We start from the raw sequence: 21,632 nt of genomic DNA on the forward strand, positions 1-21,632 counted from the left end.
CATAGTTCAAGTACTGAATAAAATCTTGACTGTATGGAGAGAAAAACAGGGTCGTTGTTGTATAAAGAAGTTTAATATTTGAAAATAGATGAAATCTTGTAGTTAGCAGTGCATTTGAAAAGGATGTTGAAAATTTTATTTGTTTTGTAATCCAAGGCACTTTGTTATTGACTCATTACAAAATTATAATCCAGATTTTATATATGTATGTGCTACTAAAAAAGTGTTTAATGATACTGAGTGTTCTTCTGTATGCTAGTAAACTTAGAGATACATGTACATATATGCAGAAATATTTATATAATTACGTATTATAAATATAATCTGTAATTTATATGCTGTTAATTTTAGTAAGAATGTCTTTTTATCATCTTAAGCAGGTACTGTGCCAAGAAGCTTAGCACCATGCCCTGCAGTAACTGCGGTCATGAGAAATCCCATCTATACTGCATGGAGCCATAGAGTTCACACCAACAATTGCCCATCAGTCGCCAGCCAAATATGCCATCAACATCTGCATCCCAGGTATTTTGAGCTTGATATCACCTTAAATACTTATTTACATTAGGATGAAATTGTTTCTGGTAGTTGGTTTATACAGTGCAGAGTGAAAGACTGCTGTTGTCTGTTATTTTGACCCAGACTTCTCCATACCATTATTACATAGAAATGATGTGCCAGTTGCTTTCACCTTGCTTTCAGCAACTGATGGTTTGGGTTTCTGTCCTGTTCCATGGGCTAATATTGAGTAAGAAGTTACTTGTTTTAATGAACTAATTCATATTTTTTCTTTAACAAAACAAAATAAGCCTCTCATTTCTTTTTTCCTTTTTAAAGCAGTTTAGGCTCTTTTCTCTCACTTGTCTTAATTCATAAAGTAGTGGGGCAATTAGGAGGTGGGAAGGAGGGGAACATTTATTTTACTCATGATAAGGATAATCAAAATTGTGTGGCCATTTACTATTTGTTGAGATGCTTTGCCTGGTTCTGACTGTTGCCCTATTCTTTGCTTTTGATGTAGTGCTCAGCATCAAGGTCGTTTGAGTTTGGACCTAAGTCATAAACACTCCAATGATTACTCTGAAAATTCACGTACAAGAGCATCTCATGGCTCAAATTCCTTGCCATCCAGTGCAAGACTTGGTAACTTGCTTTTATGATTTATTTCATGTGAGACTCCTGCTTTTTGGAGAATAGTAATGAACGGAAAATTCCTTAAGTACATGCTTAATGGGATTGTTATAGCTGGCAAAGCCTAAAAGGCTTCCTGTTTATTTGCGTCATATTTCCAGTTTTATGATTAAAGGTCTTTCCTGGAAGTAGTCTTGTTTAATTCACCCTTTATAGTCTTTAAAATATTATTTGTGAGTGATGCAAACTTGCTCTTTAGATGCCTCTAATTATTTGAAAGTATTCTCGTAAAGGTGTGGGAGGCCTAGTGAAAGTATTTTCGGGATTCAGTGAGGTGGAGAGGTGAAGAGAGAAGGAGAGAGCCTGCAGAACAAAGAAATTATGACAAATGGCCTAATGTAAATTGTATTGTTGGAAGATAAGTTACAATTATGTTTACTTGATTGATGTGTAAGATTGGTTATGCCTGTCCTAATAATACCAAAGAAAACATATGCTTTATAGCAGTAATATTTAACATTGTAGAATTTCTTTCATTTTAACTTCTGTAATACTATTTTGTGTATGTGTTCTTGTGTTCCATCTGTGACTGCAATTGCATTTGAATAGAGCCTGAAAGCTTTGTAGCCACAACAGAAAAAATGGCACAATAGTTTGGAAACAGTGTCAAGAAGTTATGCGTTCATCTAAGCAGAATATAATCAGGATACTTTAAATACCTTTTGGAAAGTCTCATGGGTTCTTAGTAATCTCAGGTATTAGTTTCTTGCTCAGACTTCAGGTTAAGCTGCATTTCTATTAAAAAATGTTTTGAATATTTTTCAATCAAGAATGGAAGGTTGTTGATATATATGGTATATACTGTGTGTGTACACACACAGTGCATGGCTGCATTACGTTGTTTGTACTCGCTATGTAACCAAGACCATTAACAAAAAGTATGCTGTGTACAATATATATTCATAATCATCAGTGCTTCTGCAGAAATTTAGAGCCCCTTTTAGTGCTCAGTGAAAAATTAAAGTCTAAATGTATTTTTTATTCAATGTCATTGCTTTTCAATTTGTAAAATTGTAATTTTTCTCTTGTAAAAATAGGTTCTTCAAGCAACTTGCAATACAGAACAGAACGAATTAAGATCCCTTTAACGCCAAGATATCCAAGGTCCATCATGGGCTCTGACAGAGGTGAATTATTTCATAAGTAATTTTAGTTGTAATATTTTAAGTATTGCTAATCCAAAGCCTTTGCAGTTGCTCTATCAAGTTGCATGAAAATCTAAATATGACAGTTTTATGAATTTTATAAAACTTGTATTTTACAACAAAAAAGGTAAAGAAAAGAAACTTTATAATGAAAGGTGATTCTTCTGTTAGTTGATTCTAGAACACAGCAAGAAAATGTGCACGAAAAAGTAAGAGTAAGCATAGCTGTGTTTTATGGTTGTAATTTTCTTCAGGAATGATGTCTTAAATGTTCTGACAGTGAAATGACCTGCAGTAATATCTTATTTTTTTTTACAATTCTTTATATTATTTTGCATGCTATTGTATTACAGATGATAAATCATATTTTGAAGTCCAGTGAAAAAAATTTAGTAGTTCACCATATTTTCTGTTGAGCAATTTTTAATATATCATACTAATACCAGTTGGAGTGCTCAAGAGCTTTAGAATTCAAAATTTGATTACAGTAAATAGCAGCTGATTGCTACCATTATTACTCAAATATTTTATAGCCTTAATCGATTGTATGCAATTGTTTTCTCTGACCGGGTAAATATAATTATTGCAAATGGCTTTTGTTTGTAATTAGTAACTTGAGATTTATTTTCTGTAGCTTTGTCAGAAGCAGCAGATGACTGAATGTTCTTATTAGGGAACTTGTTTAGTAAATGTCTCAAGGAGGGTGCAACAAGGGAAGAGATTAAAAAAAAAAAAAAAAAAAGCCAAGTCAGGCTTGTTTAAAATTGCAGTACTTTCCTGTCTTTGTGCAAAACTCATGCTGGGGTTTTGTTGGTGTTTTCAGGTGTTTCGTAATGCTTCTCATACACAAAGGAAAAGGCAGTAAATAAATATTTTAATTGAAACTAAACCAACATATTAAATCTTAATTTTTACTTTCCTGTTTTCCATTATTTTTCCTTAACTTTGCAATGCTAAGTGTTTTCAGACATGCCCGTGTCTGTACCCAGTTCTTTATGGTGAGAATGGAAATATTTTTATGCACACATATAGAAGACATACTTAGTATATTAAGGAAAGCAAGTTTGCACTGTCTAATGGTAGTTACCGAAGTTAGGAAGCTGGCTCCCTAAGCTCATTAGATGGCTAACAGAGTGCTAGTGAATGGTGTGGTCCTTATTTGTGTCTGGTGTGTATGGTGTCTTTCCCTATGTCTCTGTAGATATTCCGAAGTATGACAAATGCAGGACACTGAAACCTGACTTTGATTGTTGTTTTGTTTTTTTTATAGGCTCCTTGTCACACTCTGAATGTAGCAGTCCCAGCTTGATAACTCCTCCACAGTCACCTCTTAACTTGGAAACATCTTCCTTTGCCAGCAGCCAATCTCAGAACTCCCTTTCTACTTTACCTAGAATTTCTATTAGCCCAGTATCTGTTGGAGAACGTAGAAAAGATAGGTAAGGTCCCCACATTATTTGTTTTTAATAGGAATGTGTCTGAAGAAATCTTGTACATTTATTGGGCCGGAAGGAATATGAATAGTTAGTTTAAATGACAAATATAAAGATACAGAAAAGCATCTCAGGTCCTGTTACTTAATGTTTTTACTTTCTTAATGAAGTATATAAAAGATCTTTGTTTTTTTTCAAAACCTAAGTCTTGAGTTCAGAAAAGTAATGAATTTCATAAGGATTTTATTTTTTCATGGTAGATTAATGGCCACACCAAACGCAAATAGTCTAAAATGGAATATACTCCTTTAGCTGAGCTACGTCAGATGCTTATTAATGGTAGGCCTCATCTATACCCTAGAAAATAAAATACCTAGTAATATTTGATAGCTAAATATCAGCTGCCTCAGTATAGCAGAATATGCATTCTAACCACTGTGCCTTGATTCAATTCAGCCAGATGAATAAAAAGAATAAACTAACTGTGCAGGAATATATCTATATGTACAGACTCTATTTTACTACTGTGACCATGATTGCTTTGGTTATACCTGGACCACTACTAGCAATAGTGTTAAGTATATGCGTAGCTGTTTGTGCAATTTGAACCTCATATGATAGTTTTCTTAAGATCATGAGCTTTGTGTTGTAATGACTTATTATCTCATGATGAGTATGTTCAAGATGCATTGTTTTTGGTATCAGGCTTGGGCATTTGATTTCATTTTATTGTGATCTGGCTAGACTGAATATATGAAACATTTTGCATGAACTCAAAGCATTGAACAAGACACAAATCTGAATCAGGCTTTTATTTACACTGAGGCAGCTGAATGCCACTCAGGCAGTGTATGACATACCGGGAACTATGGTGTGTTGGAGTATATTATATTTATGTGTACTTCAGGACCCCTTTGTATTGCATGGCTTTTGTAAAATGACTGACCATAAGAATGTGAACAAAGCAATAAGGATATTCTGTATTCTAAGTTTGCTGGTAGTAATAAAAAGTTATTCATAAAATGTTATATGAAACTTTTTTTGTCTCGTTTAAAGAATCTTTAAGTTATTGTAGTGACACTATAGATTGTGTGCTCTGTTACTTTGAAAGGCAATGTAAAGAGGTCTTCGTGGGTTTTCATTCTTTTTTACTTCGTTGTGACTTCTGTACTATGTTTTTTTTCTCATATAAATGTTCCTGTAATTGTCAATTGCAAATTCAAAGTCAGAATTTATTTTCTTCACCTGACTAATTATGTTTAGTGTTCAGCAGCAAAGTTAGATTTTTGACATCCCTACAACTTTTGTAATTGTCAGGACATTCTAATGTCTGGGAATTAACAACTTCTATTAATGGTGATCAGAATATTGAAGTACAGTCAGGTGCCAGCCCCTCAACTCTTGCTGTACTTGCATGTAAACAGTAGTATGAATGACTTTCCCAGTCTAAAAATGATATGATTTTGTTCAGAATAAGCAAAACAAACCAACAAAAAAGACAAAACACAAAAATTGTTCCTAGAATAGCTACTTGGCTAAATGAAATATTTTAAGCAAATGTGAGATGATGCCATGTTAAATGGTTATTTGGTCTTCCTATCCCTTCTCCTCTCCATAAAATATAAGCAATTTGCTTGGCATTTCCAAATAATATATAACACAGATTTAAAAAAAAATCTGTTGTGTTCATTTTTTTAGGAGAACCAATTTAAATGAAAATGAAAAGAAATCAGATTCATTACTTTTTTTTTCTAAACATCATTTAGTGATTGTAGCAGGCAGTCTGAATTTTATAAAAGAGTGCAGGTCACTTGGTTTTAATTACGCTGCTAATCAAGTAAGATACCTTTTTAATGCTGTTTTATTTTATTATTGTTTCCCTACTCTATGCATTACTAGTTATCTTTCATTTTGAATTTACTAGAGTTCTAAGACATGATCCTGTGCAGTTTGTATGGGCTTGATTCTTAATCCTTCCAATGCAAAACAAACAACAGATCTGAAAATGCATGTGGTAGATGGAGGCAGAGAGATACAATAGAGCAGAAAGGTGTAATTTTAGTTCTCAGTGAGGTGATAGACCTTGATAAATTTTGTTTGGGCCCATTAACATATAATCACATTGATATTAAGAGGTTTCATATGACATCGTAATTTACATATATTACTCAGCTTTTTTATGTTCATTACATTGATAGACAAGCTTCAAGGGCATTACTGCTAATAGTGATGTTGATGTTAAAAGATTCAGGTCCCAGAGTTGCATACTTATCAGACAGTTTGTATATTTTATACATTAACAAGGTGACAAAATATTATACCCAGCTGCAGAAGGCTACCAAATGCTTACCTTCAAAGCCTGTAACAATAAGCATAATTTATGAAGTAATGTTCTCTTCCCTTCTCTCACCCCCCACGCATCCCCCAAATCCTGGTCTTCCCAAGATACCTTTCATCTGTCACATTAATAGCAGTGAGTGAAGTGCAGTTAACGCAGCAGGATTTAAATAGTTTAAACAGTATGCACAATTCAGAGAATCTCTAATTGATATAATGAAGTGTTCAGAAAGAAGACATTCCGATTAATGCATGCCAGAAGTAGTATAATGCTATTAAAATTGTGTACTAGAAGGTCTGCCAAGACCTGCTGTCACCAGTAATGTGCTCTAGACACCCTCAGGTACATCTGGTACCTCATCTGTTTCATTCTGAACTAGCTTAGCTGTTAGCACCTGGTGATGCCTTTTGCTGTATAGATACCATTGAGATCATTTTAATATGAACCAGCACTTTTTAGGATGCTTCTGTTTGTTTATATGTACTGTGGAAGGGACTAGCCATGTTTGTATGGGTGGATACTTCCCAACTATGGGGGGCGGACAGGGGAACGCATCAGGGTTTTATTTCATATAATCCGTTCTTTTGTTATACTTACTGGTGTTGTATTACTGTATGTCTTCTTCTAAGTGTTCTTCTCTTCTCAAATCTTCTGCGTCTTTCAGATATCTGTTCCGTAATAGGTCTTTTCTGAGAATCCCTGTGGCTCCTAGGCCTAGGTTCTCATCACTAAGGAGTTTGAGGTTGGCCTGATATAAGGTTGTCGTTCTCAAGCAGTATTGCGCACTTTGTGCTATTTTACATTTGGATAATTGCCCTGAGGAGAATTTGCATGGTAATTTTAATACTACCATGCAAACTGCTGTCTTAATGGCTTGGGTTTGCAACTGCTTAATTTTCATTACTAATTTATGTTTCACTGCATACAAATACAAAATCTGATATTGTGCATTGTTATTCCTTGGTTTACTACTTCATCATTTATGATGTTTATTTTTATGGTCAGTAAAGACTCTCAGCATTTATAAGTAACATACCCTTCTGGAATATCGCTTGTAAATTACATATTATATATAGTAGTTAAATTACTTTTATATAATATGGGTCTGGAAGTTTCTTTTCCTACCAACTTCTCCACCATACTATTTGTAATTCATATTTACCATAATGCTTTAGACCAGTTGCGTACCTGGTATATGTTTAGTTCTGCCACCGTACATTGCATGGAGTTAAAGGAATGCATTTACAACAGTTGACAATACTTTTTTAAGTAACTGTTTAAACTTCTTTTATTATTGCAATTCAGACAGGCATAAAATATTGCATGTAAATCTCATTGTTATGGTTCAAGTGCAATTTTTTCCAAATCAATTTTAACTATCTCCTCTAAAAGGCCCTACATGGAAGAGCCACGTCATGTAAAAGTGCAGAAGGGTTCTGAGCCACTAGGGATTTCCATTGTGAGCGGAGAAAATGGTGGAATATTTGTCTCTAAAGTAACAGGTGGGAGCATTGCGCATCAAGCTGGCCTTGAGTATGGTGATCAGTTACTAGAGGTAATTGTTTGCTTACTATTCCTTTGGTTTAATGATTCAGTTCATATGAGTCCAGCAATAACTGCCTTTCTTAAAAGACTATCTTGTGAAAGTTCCTCTGCCGTGAGAAATAGCAGAGGTTATTCTTTCTGTATTGTCATAGTCCAGTAATTGTGACTGTTAGTGGCTTTCATCAGGCTTTGTCATAAAATAATGTCTTTTGATGATAGGACTGCTTTGCATCTTATATAGATATTCTTCAAATTAAAGTTAGCTAGTTAAGTTGCCTAAAACAAAATAGTTCTAAAGTCAAACTTCACTCAACTTATGAGTCTCCCTCATAAGGACAGTAAATACTCAGTGTTTACTGAGTTTTGTGCTGCTATTGTGCTGTACCCATACCTGAGATAGCTGGTTTAAGAAATACTCAGGTAGGCTATTAGCTACAGTCACGTTTTGGCATATGGCATTCAATAAGTATGTAGAGGAACATTATATGAAGTACAGAGTCACTTTGTAAATGTATGTTAAAGCGTAGGTATGTTAAACAGTGTGCGGATGACTTAAAATGGACCTGAACAGGATTATGGATCTGAATTTACCTTTCAGTCCTGAATTTTTTCCCATCAGTCATCTGAACCAACTTTCATTTAATCAATGATAGCAAGTCATAACACTGTTCAGAATACTTATGTCTTTCAATAGTAAAAGGATTTAAAACTCGTGGTTAGGTTACCAAATAATAAAATTAGTGATTCCTTCCAAAGAGTTTAAATCCTAGGAATCATTGCATGGCAGCTCTTCCATACTTCCGGTTACTCCAGTGGGGGGAAAAAAACCTCAGCATTTAAATATTAAACTAATTAGGAGACAGAAAGAATGGTTTTGCTAGTTCCCGTTTTAAAACTTCACATCCTGGTTTCTGTGTTTTTTTCATAGTTTAATGGAATAAATTTGAGAAATGCTACAGAGCAACAGGCTCGACTAATCATTGGACAGCAGTGTGACACCATTACTATTCTGGCTCAGTATAACCCACACATGTATCAGCTTGGGAATCATTCACGATCAAGGTAAGGATGGCAAGGCTTTTAAAGAACTGTTCTAATCCATGCAGTTATCTAGATAGTAGGTAACTTCTATATGAGTAATTTGTATGCAAATGTGTTGATAAGTAGTGTGATTGCATAGAAAAGTAATGTGTGAGTATGTGCTTATCACAAGAAAAACGTTGTATACAGTTATACTTTTTCTTACCTAAGACATAATCCTTAGATTCGTTAAACCAAAACTGATGATTACCTCATACTAGTATTAAGAGATTCCAGTACTTCAAACCAATTTTGTGTTCTTTTTATAGCTGAGAAGTTTCCTGAAACAAATTGGACAAGGCATATGACTTAATTATCTATACCATTTTCATGCATGATCACAATTCAAGATTGAGCTTCATCTTCGTCAGACTTGTGGAGAGCATATGTTATTTGGCATGTTGTTTGGGGATGTTTTTTCTTGCTTTACACTTGTTTTGGGGTCAAATTAAAAACTGTGTGTCTACATGGAAAATACTCATCAGTGGTGAAATTCTAACCACTAGCCTTCTATTCTTTTTTTCTATTAGTTCTCGCCTAGAACCTGTGAGTAATCATTCCACCCCTCAAGGCAGTGGAGCTGCGACACCTGACAATCATTCCGTAATTGATACTGTGAGTGAACAAGATGAAGGAACAATGACACCCCCATCCAAGCAAACCACACCAACTACAAGTCCCCGGAGTTCCTTAAGGTAAAATTTTTTGTCTTTATAATGGAAAGCAAAAAGGTCAGAGTAGATGTGGCTGGTTCAAATGAGTCGGCAGACAAATTAAGTGGACCCAGGATAAAAGTACAGGATTTCAGTCCGGATTTGAAAGATGGGGTCCACAAGGAGTGAAGTAAAGTCTAAGAAAAGATTGATTTAGTTGAGAAGATCAGTAAGTGATGTGTAGTTTTTCTCATGATTGTATCTGTAGGTGACCTATTTTGAATAATAATTATGCAAACATGTATTGTTCAGGGATATAGTTCATTGTATACTTTTAATACAGGTTTTTAAAGTGAATTACAATTGTTTTTTCTTCCTTTTGGAAGGGGCCCTGTGGACACAAATAAACGGACCCCTGAACCTAGAACTGTTGTTGTTAAAAAATCCCAGGTGGATCTTGGGATCCAGATATGTGGTGGAAACCTCTATGGAATATTTGTGTCAGATGTAGATGATGATAGCCCAGCAAAAGGACCTGATGGACTAGTCTTAGGTGACATGATACTTGAGGTAAGTTAGGAAAACTGCAGCATGCTGACAAAATATCTAGGATGGTATAAAGAGGGAGTTGTACAAAGAATCTTGCTGTCTTGCAATGGGAGATGTTCCATGAGCCTGCCACAAAAACTTGGTGAGAATGGTGTGTAATCTTTGTTCTGACGGCAACCTGTGAAGAGCTGGATAATACACACCTGGAGGGCTACCACTGGGAATCTAAGTTGCACAGGCTTGAAGGACTAATATACGTCTACTGGAATTATGAAGAGCTGTTCTCTCATCTAAATGGAAAACCTTGAATCCAATTGCTGTATGTATGACAAAGACAGGAATAGGGATGATACTGTGAAACAGAGAATATTGAATTTACCCAGTGAAATTGTAATGAGGCTTCAGGGGAAAACATGTCATGTCTTTGACTCTGCTTTCTCAGTTTGACATGGGAATATTTCTCTTCTTGGCCGGTCTGTTAAGGTGATAAATGTGTATTTGTTTATGAGCTTTTCAGATACAGCCGAGCATTGATACTTTCTAAGCATTGAGATTCTCCCATTGTGCGTCTAGTATCCAGATGCAGACTTGGCTTTGTAATTGTGTTGGACTTTCCCTCAGACTACCTGTTTCCCCTAAAAATATTACCTTCTTTCCAGTGTGAATTTTACAATTCTCAGTTTATGCTCTGAAAATTTAAAGAAGCGTAGACTCTCTCACGGGGCATGTATGCTGCATTCAGTTGGTATTTTGCTTTCCACCCCAACCCCTCAATTTTCTGTTAGACATCTTGAAGTACAAACTGTAGTATAGTTAAGTGGTAAGATTCACTTGTATATTGAGTCTGTCAGTAGGAAAAAGACTAATTTTACATGTTTTTCAAGCTCACCTGATTCTATTGCACGTTGAGATCTGTATCACACTTAAGGGTTTTGTGTTTTGCAGTATGGGTCCATTGATATGCGCAATAAAACAGCTGAGGAAGCTTATCTCGAAATGTTGAAGCCTGGAGAAAACATCAAAATAAAGACTCAATACAGAATAGAAGAATTTAATAAGATAAAAGAGCTTCCTGGAGATGGATTCTATATTAGGTATTTGAGCGTGGCTGGTAATGAAAATATAAGGCAGTTTAGGGTAGCATGCTGACCATCATATGAGAGAGAGAGTACATCTGTTGTACTACATTTTATAAATTCCAAGTTATAGATTTATCCCAGCTAGTCTCTGACAGCAAGTACACAACCTGTAACACTGGTTAAAAGCTGCATGTTTCACTGTAAACTTCTGTACTCTTGAAATGTAAAATGTGACCCTAATCTATTATAGTTTTTCTTCAAAATGCATCTGTTCTACCCTTGACTTGATGGAGATCAGTTGAAGAGACTATTTATGTCTTCCTTTGCAGAGCACTTTATGACCGTCTTGCAGAGGTGGAACAGGATTTAAGTTTTAAGAAGGATGACATTTTGTATGTTGATGATACTCTACCACAAGGAAACTTTGGTTGCTGGATGGCTTGGCAGCTAGATGAGAATGCTCAAAAACTGGAAAGAGGACAGATTCCCAGTAAATATATGTGAGTGACAGCCATACAAGTTACTTACCTTGGTCTTTAAAAATGTCTGACTAATGAGATGTGATGTAAAATGTGTTTGTTTCTATCATTTCTGGGAGATGTTAATTCTCAGATGTCATTTTATGGGTGACATATTTTAATAACTTTAAATATATTGCTCTACCAAGTCATCTTTAATGCTACTGAGAAGTAAATTAGAAATGGAATGGATACATAGCCTTATGGTGTGACAGGTAATTCAATAACTGTAAGTGATATTAACCACAGCAAAAGTATCCTTTAACTCACCACTGCACTCATTCTTGCAAAGTACCAGTGGTTTTAGTTATCTGTGGATATAAATTTTAATATAAGACTGTGTATTCACCTCAACTGCATAACATGGATAGAAAAGTTCAGGAGCATGGAAGAACTAGAATTTTTAAATAGTTACCCAAGTCACATGAGTTATTACTCAATGATAAAATATTTGTTCATTTCAAGGTTATTGTTCCTCTGCTTTCCTTTATATTTTTCTGATAATCTGCTCTCCACGTTGTAACTCAAAATTCATCCTGATCATGGGATAAATGGTATTATGTAGAATGTGCACTATATACATACAGACGCATACGCATCATTGATAGGCTTATTACTAGAAGATGGTTAGTAAAATTAACTAGATTTCACATGTTATGTGGCCAAAATGTTTGTGCTTATCTAAAATAAAACTACATGTTATTTTGGACTGATAGATGATTTTTATGGATGATTATAACATGCAGCTTCATATAAAGAATGGGATCTTCAGTTGTATGCGAAGGCTGGCTTTACTGGCAAGTAGGGGCATGCTGCTCTTGGAGCTTTGGAAAATTTTGCCCTGGCTGTTAGAGTGGTCACCCTACATGCTTTGTTGCTATTTATAATATAAGAACCTGAAAAAATGATGGAGGGTGAGTTTTGAAATGCTGTTTATTTGATTATTATAAATGTTTGCTTTTGATGAATTTTCTGTCATGAAGGTGTTCCAGATACAGCAGTAGTACTGTTTGTCAAAAAAATAATAGTAATATATTTATGTATATGTGTGTTGAAATACCAACCACTTACTCTGTTTCATTGTAGGATGGATCAGGAATTCTATAGGAGACACAGTATGTCAGAGGCTAAAGATGAAAACAGCTCGTCTAAGACATTGTCAGCAGCAGCACGAAGGTCATTCTTCAGAAGAAAGCATAAGCACAAGCGAAGTGGTTCCAAAGATGGAAAGGATTTACTGGCTCTTGATACAATTAGTACAGACTCAATTCCGTTCTTGGATGGCAAGTACCTTCGTAATACTTGGAAGGGGCTAGCCTTTCTCTTTTGTTTTTAAATTGCTGCAGCAAGACCCTTTACAAATAAAATAGGTATCTTTTTCGTGTGCCTTTAAATGATGAGCGTACATTACTTTTAGTAACAACAACAACAAAAAATAATGCATTAAATGGCAAGACAGATTATCTCAAATGTAGACAAGTGATTTTGTTTTTTCTTGTTCATTCCTAAGTCTACTGACATTAATGTTTCATTTGCAGAGGGGAATGGCTTTTTGATGTGAGGTTTTGATCTTTCCTTCAACTATTTAATTTTTATCCAGGTCACTTAATCTAGACAGAAATCCTGAGTACACTCAAAAATATTCACTTTCATTTGTTTAGTGCTGTACAGAATTCATGCTGATTACAACACTTCTTGGAAGAAACCAGCAAACCGACTGATTATTGTGTCTTGTTCACATTGTTAAGAAATAACAGGAATGATTGCTTTTAAAAATTGGGGTGGGGCTGTAGGTGAAGGACGGAAGCAGGAGGTTCAATTATAAAAATAGCTATTTTAAGCTGTGAAATGCCATAATGGCTAGTGAGCATTTTTGTACTTCTCAAGGCCCTTATCTGCTGCAAGGGAGCTGTTTTCACAATTACTGTTATCTCATCTGAGGAATGCTAGGAGAATAATGTCTACTTCTATAAACAAGTCTTCTGTGTGTGCAGATTCTACAAGTCTGGCATATCAGCGTGTACAGAAAGTGGACTGTACCTCTCCTAGGCCTGTGCTTATTCTAGGACCATTACTTGATGCTGTGAAAGACATGTTGGTCAAAGAATCCCCTGGAAAATTTTGCAGATGTCCTCTTGGTAAGTATGTGCATATAAATAATTTTTTCTCCCTTAGCTAATAATATCTGTATGTGAACTAAATGGTAGCACAAACATGGAAAAAGCAAGAATCTTAATTTACAGGCTATTCTGTTAGTTTTGTTCTGTGCCGAAGGAATAGGAATGAACAATGGCTGTTTTGTGCTTCTGTGTAACAGAGGTTATGAAAGCTTCCCAACAAGCCATTGAACGGGGCGTGAAGGATTGTCTGTTTATAGATTATAAACGGAGGAGTGGACATTTTGATGTGACAACTGTAGCTTCAATAAAGGAGATAACAGAAAAGGTGAGTCACTTAATGGTGCAGTTCTTGGTAAAATTTGTAATATGCTGCCATACTATTGGTGGGGGGAGGGCTAAAATTTATTTTAATGTTGTCATTTAAGCCATCGAGAGGCTTGTTCCTAAGGCCACAAAGTGGTTACCTGTAACAGTTTAAAAATCACTTTCAGTAAGTTGACCTTTGTAGAAAGTGGGATATTTTTTCCTATTATTTTTCAGCGTTACTAAGTAAAGTTCAAAATTATTCTTCTTTGAATCCATAGGTTTCACCTCCCTGTAAAACTAGGATTTTTTAACTGTTCCATTTAATGTCATCCATAATGTAAACATAATGATCCTGAAGACAGGTTAATTAACAGACATAAATTAAAATCTGTTCATTGCTTGTAGTTTTCTGTCAAACCATACAAAATCTTATTACTTAAACACTTCTGTTTGCTTTTGATTTCTCAAAGACAAAATGAATATGTGCATTTAAATTGGAAAAAAAAAACCGTATTGCATATGTTTCAGTCTGAGTTTTCATTTCATTAGTTTTTAAAATACTCTTATTTCTATCAATGCATGCTTTTGGTACTGTGAATGGAATTTCTTGCAATTTTTCATTTTCTTCTTTTTTTTTTTTTTTTTTTTAACTTACAAGTTATTTGGGTACAAATTTATCAGTAGCCCTAAAATGCTAAACACGTAGTGAGATTATGTTGAGTTGCTATGATGTAAGTAGGGGAGAAAAAGGGGGGGGTGCATGTGTGCTTGTGCTCTTTAACTGAATGAGTGTTTTGCATTTACATTTGATCTTAGGATTGTCATTGTCTGCTTGACATCGCTCCTCATGCCATCGAACGGCTCCACAGTGTTCATATCTACCCTATTGTAATTTTTATTCGCTACAAAAATGCTAAACAGATCAAGTAAGTCTGTAAGGGGTATAGTTCAGGGATGTTTATTTTCAATTAAAATGAGTTTTGGTGTTGGTGTTATTTTTTCATCCCAGTCATGTTGAATCTCTTTCAAATGCAGAAATTAACTATCATAAAAATCACCTGTGAAGTAGATGGCCTTTAGGTTGCATGGCTATTAAGTCAATCATTCACAGAAATTAAATAACGTATTCCAAACTGAATGTACTCAAGGAGTCATTCAAATCCTTCTCACTTACCTCTGTATTAAGCCATAAGATAGATACAGCATGATCCATAATGACATTGAGGATTAAGTGGTAACTGTGACCTAGAGCTTCATCTCAGTGGGGCCAAGTATGACGATGCTTAGCCAGTTTCCTCTCCTACACTGCAGCCAATTGATTCCTGCCTTTGGCTTTCGCTCCTCTGTTCTCCAGCCAGAAAAGTCACCTTTTGTCATCGAGTGTGTATACTGTGGTCTTGTCAGGTAGTGATCTTTAAGTAATTGTGAATTTCCTACTTGAATTCCTGTCCAGAAGCAGGACGCAGGAATTACAAACCACTTGATCTTTTATTAAATAAAATATCCCTTGATATTTTATTAAGCCTTTGCACCTTCTGATAGAGGTGCAAGAAGTGACATAATCTCCCTATATAAGTATTAAGAAACAGTTTTGTTTTATTTAAACTTCAAAAATGAAGATAGCAAAAGACTTAGATTCTTGATCTTTAGATAAATTTGATTCTGTTTAATAAAGAAGATGAGTATCACCGCTTTCAAATTTAAGAAAGACATAAAGGTCTGTTTCAGTATGGATTGTATGTTCATACATGGAATGATAAATGGAGCTGTCATGTCTTGAGCCCATCTGAAAATATAGTAATGACCATTAAAGCTATTTTATCTGGTAAGTTATTGACAGAGACAGAAAGCAAGGATTTCTAACAGTTATCAAATAAGATGCAGTGGCTTTTGCCTCTGTCTCCTCTGGGCACCAAAGGTTTCCCTTGAAGAACCTCTTTGGTTTGCCACAGATTCTGTTGACATTCTGTATATATTTTTGTACACAGTACATTTGTGTACTCCCCATCCGCAAGCTGTGTAACATAAGAATCCTACACAGCAATGATCACTAAAATTTTCATAGTGACTTTTGTATTTATAAAATAAAATACTGCTTCTTTTTCTCACTGCTCTAAGAAACTATGCTTATATGGAAGACTGTCTTGCTCTGATACCGAACAAAAATTGTTAGCACACAAATGATCCTGATGACTTTGCTGAACCTGATGAACTACTGCTGAACCACAGTAGATGGCACTCTGTGCACAGTATTATGCCTGCAAATTAATTAGCTTCTCACATGCAGCAATCTAGAGGTAATCATATTGAGTCCATTTAAAATAAAATTACTGTTATGCAAGATTTTTCTTTTTTTCCTTTTTTTTGTTTTTGCAGAGAACAAAAAGACCCAATCTTCCTGAGGGACAAAGTTACACAAAAACATTCCAAAGAACAGTTTGAGACAGCTCAAAAAATAGAACAGGAATACAGCAAGTACTTTACAGGTTAGTATTTATTTAATCAACATATCGCTAGGAATACAGTGGCAATTTCTTCCATTTACACTGTAATTCCAAAGAAATATGTTCCTTCATAGAATTATTTTATTCGTTTTACGTCCTGATTGGGCAACCTCATGCTCTGGTGTTTCATTTTACAGGGAAAGGAAATCTGCAGATATAAGTATTATCCCTTGCTTTTTTGTGCTTTGTTTTTAGCATGGTACACATCTTAAAACCTAAGGAGATTCTGAGAATGTTTTATTACAAGCCCAGGAGTGTTAGAAATACAGTGAAGATAATTTGAGAATGATAGATGACACGGTGTTATCAGTTTTATACCATGTAAGGAATGTTGTTTTATAATTGGGTAAAGACGAACAAAAAAAAAAAAAACAACCTGTAACTGGTGAACTAATTATTTGAGGTATACGTCAAATCTTGTAAAAAAGGACAGATTTTGTCCACGATGTCTCAAGTGCATTGTAATTGGGAATAGTTCAGGTTTAGAGACCTTTCTAACATCTTAAAGTGTGTTATATGAACCTTGGATTAAAGTTAATAAGCTACTCACCACAGAAATGTTGCTATATTTGAAGGCTGCCTTGTCTTATTTCAGAGTAAATTTCCATGTGGCTCTACATTACATTCAAAAGAGTAAGGATGAAATTTTATCCATCTTGATGTGAATGACAACAAAGCCTATAAAAAAGAAAAAAACAAAAAGCCCAAACCAGCCAGAACCCAACCCCTCACCCCCAAAACAATGGGTTCATTACAGAAGTGTTTTGAAACACCCAGAACCCAACTCCTCACCCCCAAAACAATGGGTTTCTTACAGAAGTGTTTTTGAGACAGACCTGCCAAGTGCAGGGGAGTGGATGCATTTAGCGCAGAGCTATCCGTGTATCCTGAGAAAAGTTGCACATCCTCAGCCAAGCTGGTTCCCTGGTATGTAATAGCAAGACAAATGTTCATTTAAATTATACTGAGTAAATGTTCACAGAACTTAACTTGTGCATGGCCAGATTGTAGAACTATACGTTATCGTCTGCTCCTTGTCATTTGTTACATTCCATTTTCACCCTGATAGTGGAAGTGGACTCCCTTGAACAAGGTGCTACGTGTACCTTCTTACGTGCCCGCGGGAAGGGCCTCTCTGTTAGTGTCAAGTGCAGTGGACTCCAGCTGTCATCAGCTTTTCCAGATGCTGTTAGTCAGGTTTCCTGTTGAAACTGCACTGACGTGTAAGCAAACTGCAATTGTGATTTGGTGCATTAGACTAGCATGTTGGATACAGTAGCTTCCTCATGAAGTTAGTTGTATGGTACACTTTACAACCTGAGCTCCGCAACTACTTCATCAAGTGCATTTTTTAACTCATTGAAGTTGCCTTTGTTGCCTGCACAAAATTTTAAGCACAACTTGTTATCTGAATCACTGCCTAACTGCTTTGTCACCTTTCATAGACCTTATTGGTTGCATGTTCTGTAGCCAAAATCATGTGACATCCTTAACTATAGTATACACTGCAGAATCAATTATTTTTTTATATAAGAATAAAATCTGTATTTTTCAAAAATGGGAATTACACCTTAAGTTTTATAAGGCTTGACATAGTCTTCCAGCATTAGCGTTAGCTGAGGCTGGAGGCTTTGCTGACACATTTAAGTCCTGAAGTTCCTTACCTTTGATGTCTTAAAGCTCCTATATTCTCCCCTGCTGTGTCAGTGTTAGTATTTTACTTTTTATGACTGTTATCTTTAACAAGGGTAGAATGCAAGGTGTTCTTTGTTTAACTTTTAATTGATCTTCAGGGAGTTGCTTGCAGTTGGCCTTCTATTCCTTGAATGTAGTTGTTGATAAGAGTTGGGGTAGCAACCGTGGCTGTTTTGTTTTACCTCAACTTTGTGAGCTGCTTCATAATATGATTTTAATATTTGTAAATAGCGCCTAGTTGCTACAGCTATAGTCTCTATGTATATTATCACATAAATACAAAACTCTTAGCACCACATGCTGAACAGAGGTTTATTATGGTAGGTTCTGACCATCTTTAGACTTAAACTTCGCCACCTGATGTGTCTGAAAATAGCACACGGAGGACTCTAACAAAACAGTTGTCTTAGTTGATTATAGCCATCAGGTCTACTGCTTTCCAGAGCTGTTTTAATAGCTAGCAGAAGAGACTGTGTACTGAATGTTTGACCTCCTTGCTCTGTTTATTCTTCTCCCTGTCTCAATGGTCATGCATCTGGCAAATATTGAATTGGGCAAATTAATTCTGATATGTTGATAAACAGTCAGCAGAAAAACGCCTAAGACTGGTCTTTGTACTTAATCATAACTGTTTTTCAGCCTAATTTTTTTTTCTTTGGGGGGTATCTTTTTCTCTAGGCATTGTCCAGGGAGGAGCCCTTTCAAGCATTTGCACTCAGATTATGACAACTGTCGATCAAGAACAAAACAAAGTCCTGTGGATCCCAGCTGGCCCACTGTAGATTTATTTTGCTGTGAAACCGCTTTGCAGGTGTAAATAACCAACTAACTTTCTATCCAATGGACTCTGTCCATTTCTGTCTTTATAAAGATATAAGTGATTTCCATTTCATGAAGGGGAACGATAACACTGAACACAACAAAAAAACAAAACACAAGGCATGTGGGAAGGGGTTCGTCACTTTACTGAGCTTGTCTCTTACATTGTACGTGTACATGCGACAGGTTGTCATGTGGTGTGCAACCTGTGTGTACTTCTCCATAAATAATGAATTTAGCAATGCTGCAAAACTCTGTAGAATGACCAGTTTACAAAAACCTTTTCTAAGTATTTGGTTGTTGCTGTTTACTTGAATGTCCCTTTTTTTTTTAACTGTGTCCTTTAATGTAATGAGTTAACTCTCCACAACAGAGTGAAATTCTGAGTGAATGGTTTATGGGCAACGTGACTCTTACTTGCAATTTTTACTATTTCTAAGCACATTTACTTGACAACCAGATAATAATGTGGGATTTTATCGGTACGTCTTGGGAGTAAGCTCAGAAGGAAGTACACTCCTCTACGGGGCAGACCACTGTTTGTATTATGTCAACACTTGTCTGTCAAAGATACTGTTTCTTGTTTGATGCATGAATCTAATATTTAAACGTCGTAATATATCTGAACAATCCAAGCTTAACGTGTGTTGAGAAATAATGATTTTTGGTTGTTGGGCCTGGTTTAAATACTGGTGGAGAACAGTCCTAAGCTAGGCCTAGCATGCTGTGCCCTGTCTCTTTTAGATACTGTAAATGTGGAAAGCTTATGTTGGTGCAGTTTTGCAGGGTAATTCTTATCTTTGTATTTCAGCGTGTAGCATTCACATAGATTTGTTTTTATTTAAGGCCAGCCACAGGTTTAGGGTTTTGATTAAAAGCCTTTAGGAAGGTACTGAATTGTTAATGTTTTCACTGTAAAAAGTGATCATTTAGTTTTGGTTGCAATACTTATTTACCTATTGTACCAAACTCCATTGCATCAGTTCCCTTTTTTTTTTTGCACTTCTGACTCTGTGTTCCTAACACAGGTTTTCTACCTGTCTCTTCTGTCTCTGTGCCATGTTTTTTGAGTACTGTATTTTAATTGTTTTTAAAATATTATTTGAGTAGAACTGCTTCTCAATCACTGTTCCTAACATTTCATTATGTAGAGGTTTCTAGTTTTACACTACAGCCTGCAGTTTTGTTCTTTTGTTTGTTTGCAGCCTAAGTTAAAAAAAAAAAAAAAAAAAAAAAAAGGGATTCTTCTTGTACAGGTCTTCAAAGAAAGATTTGGTCCAAAACATAAATTGTTTTACAGATGCTATTTTATAGTTCAAAATACTATATATAGTTATATACTATATAGAGAGAGTATTTTTGAACTGTAAAACACACAAAATATATGTATACAGTATTATTTTATATAGTATTAAACCATACTGTTATAATACTGTGTATATATATATAAATTAAGAAGGTGGTATGGATGAATTACTAATCAAAGTATTTGTCATGGTGAGGGACAGCAGTTTTTCTTTTATCTCCTTTTAGCTTGTTTTTTAAAGTTTGAGGTCAGAGTAGACTACAATGGTACAACTGAAACTGGTACTGTTCTGACATGGATTTTCTGTACTAAAATAATGTCACTTTGTATCAAAAAAAAGGTTGAAGAAACTGATTATAAGCAAAATAAAGGTCAATTTCTATAACTTGACTTGTGTGTAAAAGGTGCTTATACCTCATGGCCTGTTTGACTCTGTTTAGAGCCCAATATAGGGTTTTATCTCTTGCCTAAAATTAATGTATATAGGTACAAGTGTCCACCTTGAAAGAAACAAATTTTGTTTTTGTCTTTTTGCCCCTGCCTTGTGTACAGGCCCATAAATACCAAATAAAATAGCTAAAAGCCATAAATACCAAAGACTTTAAAAAACAGCAGGTTGCAAGAAGGGACATTTTGGTTTCTGTTTGCCTATTTTTAATGTTCTGTGTCCAAGAGGTACATAAGGATTTTCAGCAGATTTTTTTTGTATTTAAAAATGCAAGGTTTGATGGGAGAACAAATCTATGAAGAGAGTGTCACTGAGAATTCCTGCCCTGTGTTCAGGTGAAACCTAAATCATCAAAACATTTATTAATAGCTTTAAGGTACTCTGTACCTGTATTCTTTACCTCTGTTTTTACAGTTCAAATAAACCAACCTGGTTTGTTCATTGAGTTATCTTAAACTTTAGAGAAGGTAATTGTTTTGTATTATTTTTTTCTTTTTTATCAGTTGTTTTATTCTCAAATACTAAATGGTCAACTTGAGCATGAACCAGACTGGAAGAAGATCAGTCTTCTAGTAATCTGAGTACAGGACTTGTACACCATCTTCAAATAGAGGACAAAGAGAATGAGAATACTCAGGCTTTGGCAGGTCAGTAAAAAAAAAAAAAAAAAAAGCCATACCATGCATGCCTTCTGATCACAAGGAAGTAGAATTGAAGGCTTGGTTAAACACAGAATAAGTTTCCTTCAGCTCAGATTAAGAGTTACCTGACACACCATTTTATTTTATAATACTACATGCTGGAGCTAGATTTGGCCATTGTTCTGAAAACAGTAACTTCGTACAGGTCTTTAAATAAAGAATATAACTCTGTGGTTATTTTGTAAATCCTTTAAAGGTAGCG

The 21,632-nt window shown here is 35.3% G+C and overlaps 1 protein-coding gene across 3 annotated transcripts in view; it reads left to right on the forward strand.

The window, feature by feature from the left end:
• Nucleotides 1-21,179, forward strand: part of DLG5 (discs large MAGUK scaffold protein 5) — a 107,996-nt gene extending 86,817 nt beyond the window's left edge. The window contains exons 17-32 of one of the 3 annotated variants that reach the window (XM_050712030.1): nt 378-525; nt 1,022-1,143; nt 2,229-2,318; nt 3,607-3,775; nt 7,500-7,662; nt 8,581-8,714; nt 9,263-9,427; nt 9,772-9,955; nt 10,880-11,028; nt 11,343-11,513; nt 12,618-12,814; nt 13,526-13,669; nt 13,849-13,976; nt 14,774-14,883; nt 16,334-16,443; nt 18,835-21,179. In XM_050712030.1, the coding sequence (XP_050567987.1) occupies nt 378-525; nt 1,022-1,143; nt 2,229-2,318; nt 3,607-3,775; nt 7,500-7,662; nt 8,581-8,714; nt 9,263-9,427; nt 9,772-9,955; nt 10,880-11,028; nt 11,343-11,513; nt 12,618-12,814; nt 13,526-13,669; nt 13,849-13,976; nt 14,774-14,883; nt 16,334-16,443; nt 18,835-18,938 (2,288 nt within the window). In that variant the 3' untranslated portion in view covers nt 18,939-21,179. The remainder of the gene's footprint in view (nt 1-377; nt 526-1,021; nt 1,144-2,228; nt 2,319-3,606; nt 3,776-7,499; nt 7,663-8,580; nt 8,715-9,262; nt 9,428-9,771; nt 9,956-10,879; nt 11,029-11,342; nt 11,514-12,617; nt 12,815-13,525; nt 13,670-13,848; nt 13,977-14,773; nt 14,884-16,333; nt 16,444-18,834) is intronic. The other 2 variants (XM_035541114.2, XM_035541122.2) reach the window with 2 other exon arrangements.
• The last annotated feature ends 453 nt before the right edge of the window (nt 21,180-21,632 follow it).

Source organism: Cygnus atratus, chromosome 7 (assembly GCF_013377495.2).
Source record: "Cygnus atratus isolate AKBS03 ecotype Queensland, Australia chromosome 7, CAtr_DNAZoo_HiC_assembly, whole genome shotgun sequence".
NCBI classification, from domain to species: Eukaryota; Metazoa; Chordata; class Aves; order Anseriformes; family Anatidae; genus Cygnus; species Cygnus atratus.